This window comes from Macaca nemestrina, chromosome 14, assembly GCF_043159975.1.
Source record: "Macaca nemestrina isolate mMacNem1 chromosome 14, mMacNem.hap1, whole genome shotgun sequence".
Lineage (NCBI taxonomy): Eukaryota > Metazoa > Chordata > Mammalia > Primates > Cercopithecidae > Macaca > Macaca nemestrina.
The window spans coordinates 87,159,394-87,172,195 of NC_092138.1; the positions used below are offsets into that span (position 1 = coordinate 87,159,394).

At 41.5% G+C, this 12,802-nt stretch overlaps 1 protein-coding gene across 12 annotated transcripts in view; it reads right to left on the minus strand.

The window, feature by feature from the left end:
* LOC105487111 (astrotactin 2) overlaps positions 1-12,802 on the minus strand; it is a 995,255-nt gene that overhangs the window by 11,358 nt on the left and 971,095 nt on the right. For all 12 annotated transcript variants that reach the window (XR_011612991.1, XR_011612990.1, XR_011612989.1 and 9 more), the window contains one exon: positions 11,301-11,484. Coding sequence is in view for 8 of the 12 variants with exons in the window: in XM_011750424.3 (XP_011748726.3) it covers positions 11,301-11,484 (184 nt within the window). In the remaining 4 variants the exon portion in view is untranslated. The remainder of the gene's footprint in view (positions 1-11,300; positions 11,485-12,802) is intronic.

A 12,802-nucleotide genomic window follows, 5' to 3' on the forward strand; every position in this document is an offset into this window, starting at 1 on the left:
TTAACTATGATTATTGTCTTGAGAGTAAGTGGGAGACTTATCGAAATATTTCAAGAAGCAAAGTAACAGGTTTGGAGCTGAATTGTTTAAAAATACTTCTGGTTGTTTGAGGAGAACTGAGTGGAAGGAGGCAAAACAGAATTAAACCAAGTGGAGGCTGGGAGTGGTGGCTCATGCCTGTAATCCCAAAACTTTGGGAGGATGACGTGGGTGGATCACCTGAGGTCAGGAGTTTGATACCAGCCTGGCCAACATGGTAAAATCCTGTGTCTACTAAAAATACAAAAATTAGCTGGGTCTTGTGGTATATGCCTGTAATCCCAGCTACTCGGGAAGCTGAAGCTGGAGAATTGCTTGAACCCAAGAGGCGGAGGTTGCAGTGAGCCGAGATCGTACCATTGCACTCCAGCCTGGGCAACAAGAGCAAAACTCTATCAAAAAAAAAAAAAAAAGTAACCAAGTGGAGTGCACAGTGAGGTGTTAACTGTTTCCCATTGTTGTACTTACAGGTGTTGGTTTGATTTTTCTCTATACTGGTAAAAAAAGCTTCTTTTCTTGGTTTGCTCATCTATGCAAAGGGAACAGCAGATGGCCCACCTCATAAAGTTATAGTGAGGGTTAAGTCAGTACATGTCAAACTCTTAGAAAATTACTTGGCACAAAGTAGCACCTGATGCATGCTAGAAAGTATCATCACCATTATCATTACTACCACCACCATCACTCTCATGGCCATCATCATTATTATATATCATTAGGTGTATTTTGTGTACCAGGCCCTGCGACTGATATTAACTAGTTTAAGCCTTGGGTATCTTTATAAGTCAGTGACAAGAGACAGGCAGACAGAAATATTAACAGCCTCTAATTCGGGGGCAGAGCACTAGGCTGAGGAACACTAAGCATGCTGTTCTGGGAATATAAAAGATGGACATCAATCCTCAGTTTGGAGACTCACAGTAGTCTCTCAAGAGGATATCACACCTGAGCTAGGTCTTCAATAATGAAACAGCATTTTCAGGTAGATGAGAAGGCAGAGGAAATTGCCCATCCCAACTTAGACTGGAGAGAACATAAACCACTAGTTGTTTGAAATAACCAGTGCAAAGAATAGGTGGGAGACCAGTGAGCTTGGCAGGGATCAGACCAGGCAGACTCTTCCAAGTCATGATGTAGTATTTGGATTTTATTCTGGGCAATGGAGAGACATTTTCTGATTAGACAGTCACAGAAGTAAGCGATAAATATAAATAGAAAATGATGTTGGAAAACACAATTCTTCCAACATGCCCAAATGCCCTTCTTCCAAAGGAACAGACAAAGCCTCCTTTTGCATGGATTAGGAAAACATATTTGGAGTGAGAAAATGATTTTGCCTTTAAGGAACACCTTGAGTTAGTAACAAAGGCAAAGCTAGAACTAGGGTTCCTGATTCCAGAGTCAAGATGAAGTGTTGGCTCTGGAATCCCAGATTTAAATCCCAACTCTATAAATTACAGCTACGTGGTTTGTGAGCAAATTCTTCAATGCCACTAACTCTTAGTTGTAGCATCCATAAAATGAGAATAACAATTTTGTTGGGAGGATGAGATACTATGGACAATTTGCTTAGCTCTAAGTAAATGTTAGCAATGATTGAAAGCAGAATATTACAGTGAAAAGGACACAGGCTTTAGAGCCCATAAGGGCAAGTCACTTCACCTTCCTAAGCCTCAGTTTTCTCTTGTATAAATGAAAATAGAAATATTTATTTTGTAGGGCTGTTGTTAGGTTGAAATGAAATGATGGCTACAGGCATCTAGCACAAGACTTTGTACATAACAGGCACTGAACCAATGTTTGCATTTAGAAAACAAAGAAGAGGCCTGGCGCGGTGGCTCTAGCCTGTAATCCCAGCACTTCGGGAGGCTGAGATGGGCGGATCACGAGGTCACGAGATCGAGACCATCCTGGCTAACACAGTGAAACCCCATCTCTACTAAAAAATACAAAAAAACTAGCTGGGCGAGGTGGCGGGTGCCTGTAGTCCCAGCTACTCGGGAGGCTGAGGCAGGAGAATGGCCTAAACCCGGGAGGCGGAGCTTGCAGTGAGTTGAGATCTGGCCACTGCACTCCAGCCTGGGCGACAGAGCGAGACTCCGTCTCAAAAAAAAAAAAAAAAAAAGAAAACAAAGAAGAATTCAGAAAGTGAAGCCATGGAGAGAAGGGTTTCAGGTGTTCAAAGGCTGGGAAGGAGAAGGAAGAGTGGGAGTGAGAGAGACCAAAGGCAAAAATGTTGTCTAATAAATTGTAGTCAATAGAGATCCATAAATCAAAAGGCCAGGCGTGCTTCAAGTTTTCCCTGGAGGGGAAATCATAGGTCAGAGTGACCACTTTTCTCAAATACCAGAAATGAAATCTTCCTCATTGGAGATAGGACCCACTGGGATAGGAAGCAAGAGGTGAGGGAGGGCCACCACATACTAATTTATTGTTTTATCAGCAGGTGAGACTGAGACAGGAATCGCTTGTGAAAGAGTCAGGGGCTGGGCCCAAATGCCACTTTTCTGGGAACAATTCTATTCCCAGCAGCATTCCCCAGTCAGCTGTTGACTCACTAATCAGACAGGACAGAGACCCAATTTCTAAGGGGGCCCTGAAATGGAAAAAAAGAAGACAGGCAGGAAGAAAACATTTCCATTCACCTCCCTCCCTCCTCCCTGCCTTCTGGAGTTGAGCTTAAGTGTCTCTGAGTTAGCTGACCCCAAGTTTAATAAGAATTGATGACATGATGTGGTTGCACAAAAATGGGAACATAACCTTCAGAAGTGGAGAGAACAGAGGTTAAGGGAAGTAATGGCTTTATTCATGGTGTCCTCATCAGGCTCCATCTGGAGAACCTCCGATACTTCTGGTAAGAGGGACACATGTAAACTGCAGCCAGATCATGATGCTGAGGGGTGTCTCAAAAGCAAGCCTGCTGAGCTGAAAGCAGGAATGGAGAGTGCCCATGGAAGAGGAGATTTAGGCCATTAGTTACATTGCTGTAGCAACAAAAGACAAATGGGCAACAATCTGAGGGTCAGGGATGATAATGACTATAATTTATTGAGCACCCACTATGTGCCAGAAAGTGTACCTATGCAACATTATTCTACATCTAATCCTCAACACAATTTTAGAGTCTACAGGTGATAAAAAAGAGCTTCAAGCCAGTCATTGATCTGACCAGGGTGACAGGAGGATAGGGCGAGGTTTCAATCCTCTGCTGTAAGGCACCAAAGCATATGACACAGCCACCCTAAAACTACCAGAAGACACATTTGGCTCAAAATAATAAAAAATGTAAAGCTAAAGTCCTCTAAATTTAGAATGGGTTATTCCATGTGGCAGTGGGTTCCCCATCACTGGAGGTGATTAAATCAATTCTGTTTTAGAAAGGGGTGTGCTACAGTGGGAGTCGTAACATGTGTTTGTCATTGTTGTTTATTTGTTTTTAATCTAAAAGGCATGAGAGCCTTGATCCACAGAGAAATATCATCTGATGACCACTCACTTCACAGCAAAATTTGCTGTGACACAATTGCCAAGCACTGAATTCCTGAGCTGAGAGGACCACTTTTGCTGAGGCTCTATTCATGACTCAAAGTCACACTGAAATTTCATCTTCAGGAAGCCTTCCAGATCTTCTCAGCTATCATAAGTCATGTTTTCCCATTTGCTGCTGAAGCATTTTATTTATTTGTGGAGATACATATCACATTTTTTCTTAGTTGTGCACGTATCTTGGGATGCGATGTGGTTTCACAGCACACCAGTTGAATATCAGAAGACAATATTCTAAATTCAGACTCCAACACTTAGAGTTTAGACCTTGTAACTATGGACAGTTTACATAACTCCACATGATTCTCTGTTGCTTAATCTTCAAAATCTATTGTTCAGGAGATTAAATGAAATATAAATAACTGGGCCAATAATAGATGCTCAACTAATATTTCCCACCTGCTTCTTGGACAGTGTAGGTCTCCTCTGGTGTCCAGCTCTTTACTATGCAAGAATAACGAATTAATAAATGCAAACTGCCGGGTGCGGTGTCTCACACCTGTAATCCTAGCACTTTGGGAGGCTGAGGTGAGCGAATCACTTGTGGTCGGGAGTTTGAGACCAGCCTGGCCAACACGGTGAAACCCTGTCTCTACTAAAAATACACAAATTGGCCAGGCGTAGTGGCGGGTGCCTGTAATCCCAGGTACTTGGGAGGCTGAGGCAACAGAATCGTGTGAACATGGGAGGCAGAGGTTGCAGTGGGCTGAGATTGCACCACTGCACTCCAGTCTGGGCGACAGAGCAAGACTTTGTCTTGGGGACAGGGGGAGGGAGGGAGGGAGGGAGGGAGGGAAGGAAGGAAGGAAGGAAGGAAGGAAGGAAGGAAGGAAGGAAGGAAGGAAGGAAGGAAGGAAGGAAGGAAGGAAATGCAAACTGACTTGAAGTGAGAAAATTTTCAGTCCTTAGCTTTCAAAACACAGCAACTCTTCGGCAAGGGTCAATAAAGGGATGAAATGGCACAAAAGTATCATGTGGACCTAAAGAAATAATCAGGCAAGTGGGCAAAAGGTTTATGTGGATTTGTTTATAATAACAAAGAAATTGTAAGAAATATGTTGGTTGTTAATACAAAACCAGATTAATGTGTGATACAGTCACAAATTTGCATGACTAAAGGACCCTTAAAAAAGATAAAACATTGACATATGTATCTGCGGGGAAAAACTTGTACGGCATATTATTAAACAGAAACAGGCAGATATTAGAACATAGTTCATGGATTTGTTAAACATAGTAGAGATGATAGAGCTATGGTTGTAGACATGAACATATTCTTAAGCCTGTATCTGTTTCCCTATCTCCATGCATTTCCATATCTGTATATGGAAATACATATGTACACTGTTAACAATGCAATCTCTGGGGTAGGTTTGGGATTATGTGGCCGAGAGGTACACAATTTTCATTATTTTATATATTTCTGTACCATTTGGATTTTATATAATGAACAAGAATTATTTCAGAACAAAATCAAATGAAGGTATTTTCATTTTAAAATATGAATATATACACATATATTTTTAAGCTGATGTGATGAACTTGTGCAATGAAGCCATGGTTTTATGACTTTCCAGTAGTTCATCAGGGTTACTTTCAAAATAAACCTACATCAAATTTAGCCTCAGCTTGCTCCTATCCAACAGAAAGTCAAAAGCTCAGATACTGCCACTGGTTATACACCTTTAACACCAGGTTTGAAACGTGATTTGTAAGGTGACCATTGAAAATGTTTGCATTTGCTTTTTCTTTTCATCCACTCAGAAGAAATCATAAGACTTTTTCAAAAATGTGTTCTTTGATGACAGAAATGACTGAGTCTCAACTGATCCAAAGCTATTTCAGTTGGAACTGATAGGAACTTCAAGACAATAACTAACTTTGCTATATACTATCAGTGGGGAAAACAGATCCATGGGACACTTGTTCAACGTCCAAAGTCAGTGTGTTTTGTTAGTATTTCTTTGTTAGTAATAGTTAGTTGGTATTAGTATTAGCATTTGTTTCTTAATTGAAGGTAGAATGGAAGATATCTTTAATTACAAGATATGCCAATGCTTTAATAACAGCCATTCAAGAAAAAAGGAATACAATGCTTAATGTACACGTCCACTGTGCACAATCCGTCCTGATTTTAGAAATGCCAAAATATACAGAAAAAAGTTAAAAGTGCCTCTGATATTACAAGATTATGACCCTAGAAGCCTAAGTCTGCTCTTGTTCCCATTATCTTAAAAATTCCGAGAGGTAATTCAACATATCCAAAGAAGCAGCTAACACAATCTTGGAGGAATATACAGTGACATCCCAGGCTTGTTTGTTTTCACTAAGAACACAGCAGGGGATGTGTAACTCTTTTCAAATCCCATGGCATGTTGAGAAAGATCCTGTGATGATTTCTGCAATCTGTTCCTAATGCCTGCCATGGAGGCAAGAGGAGCTGACATCATAAATACATGATTCCTGGTCCAGATAGATCAATTTCATGGAAGCAAGATGTCCTCAAGAGCTTGCTGTCTCCTCTCTCTCAATATGCTCAAACGTAACTGAAAGTATAGAGAAGCCCAAGAGTGGTCAAGGACGTTCTGACCCGAGAAAATTCTGGTCCGTGGCCACCTATGAGCTCGGTTTTTCAAGTCTCCTAATAGGAACCTTATGGCTGGGGACAGCTGGGTGTCAGCAGGTCTTCTTCGAGCAGCTGTTTGCAGTAACCTGTGATCATAAGAACTAGGCTCTGGGGGACACTGGCCTGATAGATTTATTAGGCAGAGGTAAGAGATGTCCTTTTGTCACTAAATCTTATGGGGACACATATGACTACAGATATAGGAAAGATTTGAAAACATTTTGGGGTTTAGTGATTACATAGTCGAAGAGAATCCTAATAGAGCTCATCTTATGATATCAGTCCTCAATGTACTCCTGGAAAAACCTCTTATCACTCTAGCCAACATGGGTCCCTGAAAAACAAAACGTGTAGGGCTGGAGGTGAAATGATACTAACGATGTGTCTGTTCTCTGGTCTTTATGACCTTCAGCGTTTTCTGGTTCCTTGGCTTCCCAGCTGGAAGAGACTTTGGAGTTCAGCCCTTTCATGTTACAAACGAGGTCCAGAATGGGGATGGCTTGTGTCCAAGGTCACACAACAAGTAGGTGACAAGGCTAGGACAGAATCCCTGGGCTCCTGGCTTTGGAGAAGCATCTTGCCATCTCTTATTTACACTGTGATGTTCTGCACACTTGCTAATCCTTGAAAGGCAGAGCAAATTTATCCAAATTGCTCCTCTGTTTAAAACATTTATATGGCTTCTGGGAGAAAGAAGAAACTTGTGAACAGAACTCACAAGAGCCATCATGATCCGTCCTTTGCTAAACAATCCAGCCTTGTTGTTTTTGTTTGTTTGCTTTTCCTTTTCACCTTGAACTCTCCTCTTTCACTTTGAACTATCTTCTCCAATAAGATTTATATTTTTAACTGAAGTATATTCTCTTACCCAACCTTCTCTCATCTTTGCATTGGTAATTCCTTCTGATGAGAAGACTCTCTCCCTTCCACCTGGAGGACCCTTCTTCATTCTGTTTCTAAACTTAGAAATGTTCTTTCTTTCATAAGGATTCTTCCTTGAGCTCCAGGTCTGGATTAGCTGCTCCAGCTTTCTGCATCTGGAACCTGGTCACTCCAAGTGTGCTTTTGGGGCCAACAACATTAACATCACTATGAGAGCTTGTTACATTGCATTTTTTGGAATGTTAAAAGACCTCAGAGTTCATGGAATTCAGTAAATGCAGAATCTCAGGCCCAACCCAGACTACTGAGTCAATTTAGATTGTAACAAGTCCCCAGGTGATTCTCAGGCACGTTGAAGTTTGAGAAGCACTGCTCTAAAATGCTCATCCATTCACATGCCAAATGCCACTGCAATTGCCAGCTGACCAATCTTTTCCTCATTAGATGCTGAACCTTGTAAAGGCAGGATCTGTCATCTTCACTTGTATTTTTAGCCTCCAGTACATGGCCTGACACATAGTTAGCACATTAAATGAATGAATGAATCAATCAATCAATCAAGTGAGATATCTTCAAGTCTTTTAATATTTGCAAGGACATTGCATTTCTTGGAATGTTAGAAGACCTCAGAGTTCATGGAATTCAATTGTTTCCAACTGTGATCTAAAGATTCTTGAGGGCTTGGAGAGACATAAGGGATGCTTGGGATTGGGTGGGGTGGAGGGGCATAGAAGAGGAGACCCAGCAGGTGGGACTCCAGGCCACCCACTCCAGTTTCTACCAGAACAAATCTTTAGTCATCTGGTCCACACATTTAATCATCTCATTACCCAATTACTCAACAACTAATTACTTAGCACCTACTTATAAATGTGAATACGACATAAGGGATCACTAACTACACATAGTTTACATTGTAGTGGGGAAGACAGATAATATGTAAGTAAACATACAAGCAATATAAGATTCTAAATCTAGTAAGTGCAGGAACGATAGTTAAACCATGAGGGTGTGACAGAGCAAATGGATAGACACTTTAGATAATTCTCTGTGGAGGTGGGCTGTGATTCCATGTAAGATTTATTTAGAAAAAAAAAAAAAAGCCACTGGTTAAAAAAAAATAACACTGTTCTAGTTCATCCTGATCATGTTATAGGTGAGGAGACTGAAGGCCAGAAAGCAGCAGAGCCCAGGGTTGCACAGTGAGTTTATTAGCAGCACCAGGATAGATTAGGAGGCAGCTTCCTTAATTCCTGCTGACATAATCAGTGTGGGATGTTGGAGCAATCTCAGATATCCTCCTGGAGACTAGAAAGACCAGAGGAGGAGGAAGCTGGGTGACAGGGTGGGGACGTTCACAGACAGTGGCTGGTGACTGCCTGACTAGGGGTTAGCAGGTTATCACAGTCCATTACTGAGTGGATTGCCCATCTTTTGTGGGCGGCCTGGCGGCCTTTCCAGAAGATTTACGTCCTGGAGGCCCATAAAGGATTCCAGGAGGCTGTAAAGACAAAGTCAGAAGTGGAGCTCTGGTTTAGCTTCCACACAAACTCCCTGAGCCCTCTGGGAAAGCCCAAAAGAGTGGAATGCCTTCCTCTGTCCATAGGCAAGATGGCAGCTGAGAAGACTCACACAGCAGCTTTCATCTGGGGCTCTTCACTTCAGCCTGCCAGTCCCGCCCTCTTTTAGGTTTTATCTAAAGAACCTTCCTTTCATGTGCAAGGGAGAAAGTTAAAGTCCAGGACCCAACAGAACTGATAAGGCCTTGCCCTGGGGTGACATCCCTTTTATCCCTGGACCAAGCTCTCATCTCTGTCCCTGAGAGCCTAAAATTCTTGGAGGGCCATTGCAAATGTTCTAAGGGCTCAAGGTGAGAGCTCAAGGCAGAACTGGCCTCCATGTCAAACTCTGCACAACTCTGGGCAGCTCATTTTGCCCCATGGGACCTCAATTTCCTTATCATCCAAAAAATGGCATTAATACCCTATATGGTCATTTCGAAGTTTTTAAAGCATGAAGTGCTGCCCACTAAGTATTTCAGAAAGTCATGCGATTCTCTCCAGTGCACCAATGCCACCCTGGCCTAGAATGCTATGCTGTGTTCCTGGGACTATTATCACAACAGCCTCTAGAGCCTCACTGCCGCTTTCTTACCTTGACCCCTATAATCAAGCCAGAGGGATCTTTCTCCTTTGATGGTGTGATAATATTATTCCTTTTTGTGAAAAATACTTGAAAAGCTTACCATTACCCTAAGGAGATAATACCAACTTCTTAACCTAATTTAAAGAGTATTCAGGATCTGGCTCCCACTGACCTCCCCCTTATTATCTCTTACCACTCCTGCTGTCACACACTTTGTTGCAACTACACGGAAATTCTTTAGTTGCTCCAAACACAGTGTTTACCAAAGTGCAGGCTGAGTTCTTCTAGGGTAGGGAAAGGATTTTAGGTGGTACTCAAGATGATCACAGACCCAATATTAAACAAAAATGAATCACGTTTGCAAAAGTGGTTAGATTAGCTCTTGCATTCTCTTCCCCTCTTTCAGGTTACTTCAAAAAGAAAATATTGGGCCGGCCAGTGGCTCATGCTTGTAATCCAAGCACTTTGGGAGGCTGAGATGGGTGGATCACTTGAGGTCAGGAGTTCGAAACCAGCCTGGCCAACTTGGTGAAACCCTCTCTCCACTAAAAAAAAATTTTTAAAACTAGCCTGGCATGGTGGTGGGTGTCTATAATCCCAGCCACTTGGAAGGCTAAGGCAGGAGAATCGCTTGAACTCAAGAGGCGGAGGTTGTAGTGAGCCAAGATAGCACCATTGCTCTCCAGCCTGGGCAACAAGAGCGAAACTCCATCTCAAAAAAAGAAAAGACAATCTTGGTTTGGGGCTGTGTCTTTAACACTTCTCTAACTAATCTCCCTTTTGAAGGGACAGCCTCAGGCTCTGCTAGAATTGAACAACATTGTTTTCCGTTTTTTGTCTTGTTCCACTTTTGTTGATTTTGTCCATTGTATTGAAGGGTTAAGTTTAATTTTCTATTAAGGGAAGATGGTGTTGGTTTTTCCTTTACAAGATAATGTGTTTTCTGTTCAAATACATTTTTAATAAGAAGTGAATCTAAGAAAGAAATACAAAATAAAATATATATGGTGGTGAGATGGCAAAAGTCATAAAAGTGGTAGGCAAATGATCCAAAGTTGAGAAGAAAACTTCCACTGTCATGTAATATTTTCTCTTCTGAGCATTCCGTCGGGTAGTCTCTCTACTCCAAACACCTATCCTTCTCCCCAGCAACCCTCACTCACCTTACCCCAACTCAAACTTTAGGCCTCAGGCTCTCAGCCCCAGTGCAGCTTCATTGGGTGACCTAGACCAGATGCCTATGTCTCATGTATGTTCCCAAAGAGTTCTGTTCTTCTGCTATCATGACACTTATTATTCCTGCTCTACATAACTGCCTGTTTAACTACCTGCAACAGGAAGTTATATATAGGTAGCAACCATTTCTACCTTTTTACCATTGCATTGTCAGCAGCCACCACATAACAGGTGCTGTTAAATATATGCTGAATGGATGAATGCTGCTAGATGCAAGACATACAATGCAGCCACCATTGCATATACTGCTTTATGAAGCTTTAGATGATAGTGACTGTGCCTTAGTTCTGTTTGAATCATTGCTGGTTCCTGGCATAGTGACTGGCATGCAGGACAAAAATAAAGCCTTCATACATGTTGAATTCATCAATTTATGTAGTCGTGTTCACTAATGGACTTTAGTCAAAATCATAGCTATTTACTGTAGAAAAACTCAGACTTCTTATGGAAGACTGAGAAAGGCCCTGGATTATGCACCATGGCGCCGCTGCTGTTCTCCTCCGTGATCTTGGTTAGGACACAGGCCTTCAAAGAGCCTAAGTTTCCTATCTGTAAAACAAAGTGGGAGATGAGCAAGGAGAATGATTAATGCAAACAGCATCAATGCCCTTTCCCTATTAAACATTCCAGGAGTGCAGGAATCTAAAGTTCCAAGATTCTTTCATTCTCCCTGCTCATTTTCTATTTTTAGCCTTGACACGACTAAGGTGATAATCACCCTTATTTACTTGATAAAGCCTATTCTCAGCCTATGGGGAAAGGGTCTAGAAAAGTCAACTGGAAGCAAAAAGAATATGCCCTTTCAATCACACAAATACGCTCATACCTGGGCCCCAGCTCATCCTCACTTCTCCAGACGAAGTCGCCAAATTTTTCATAGTGAGAGTTGTAGTGGTGCTGCACTCGGAACAGCATCGAGGCTGAGACCTCCATCAGGGTGTTGTAGGCCATCTGCTGCTCCTTTCCACTTGTGTACCCATTGTACAGATTGTAGATCTTGTCAGCTATTTCTGAGAGGTCAGAAGGGCAGAAATTGATCACTGAGTGGTGAAAACAAGTAAGGATATAAGCATGGGCTTCAATAAGAAAGGCACAGTGGTGAGAGAGTTTGCTTGCATAAGCTCTGGGAGCAGACAAACCTTAATTTCATCAGGAATACGTTATTGACTGGTTGTGTTTGGTTTCCTGTCATCTGGAGGTAATGATGTCTATTCTGGAGGTGCATTGGGAGAACTAAATTAAAGAGTGGATACAAAGCACTCAACACAGGGCCTGGCACAAAGTTAGTGCTCATAATTGCAAGCTTAATTATCAATATAATTATTGTAACTGTGATTTTACATACAATTGGCTTAAACTGTCTTGGATAATCTCAACACCCTCCTTCTATTTCCCCTTTGTTGTATTTCCAACACATTTCTGTGATCAGGTCTGATAGGTCCCCGTTTGAAACACCTTTCAAAGAAAATCCAAAGGCTTCTGCTTGCTGTTCATGGCTATTTCTACTGCTTCAGTTACTCCTGCTAATGAAAGTAACTTCAATTCAACATGACTAGAAGGTATATTCTTTCAGCTTCAAAAACCCCGATCGAAATCTCTATGTGGCCCAAAATCATTACTGACAACAGTTGCTGCTAGGAGAATCTGGAAACTTAGAGTAAAAATGGGAGGAACATTTATGTTACCCTATTTTCTACTCGATTTTTATTTGTACTTTTAAAAAAAAAAAAAAAACAATGGACATGTGTTATTTTAAAATAAAAAATTTTTAAATTTATCAGGAAAATACTTTAAATCCCCTCTCCTTTGGTAGCATATAAAACATTTATAATTGAGTTTATTATTGAGCCATCTGCAGAAATGTCTGTCTCACCACCCACAATGTGAATTCCTAAAAGGTGGAGACCATGTCTCTACTGCATTGCTTGAACTTTTGAGAAATAATTGTTCAACTTTAAGTAGACCACCAGGACTTATGAGCCACTGTCACATTTTGCTAGACTTGATATAGAAACTACATCTACACAATGCTCAAGAACTAAGTATATGGTGTATCTGATTGACTACTTGTACTTTTTTCAGGTGTTTTTTTGCCTGCTGTTTACGTCATGAACCGGAAGCAGCAAAAACATTTAATCTTGCATGCTAACTGACTGATAATCACTGATGGTAGCTCTCTGCTGAGGATTTGGAGGCCACCATGGGACTGGATGGAACAGCATGCTGTGATCTGCTAATGATATCTGCTATGGGCACCACAAGGTGAAATGGTCTTCTAGGTACCATCTCTTTACTACTCTAGCAAAGACAAGTGGGAGAAAATGGTCC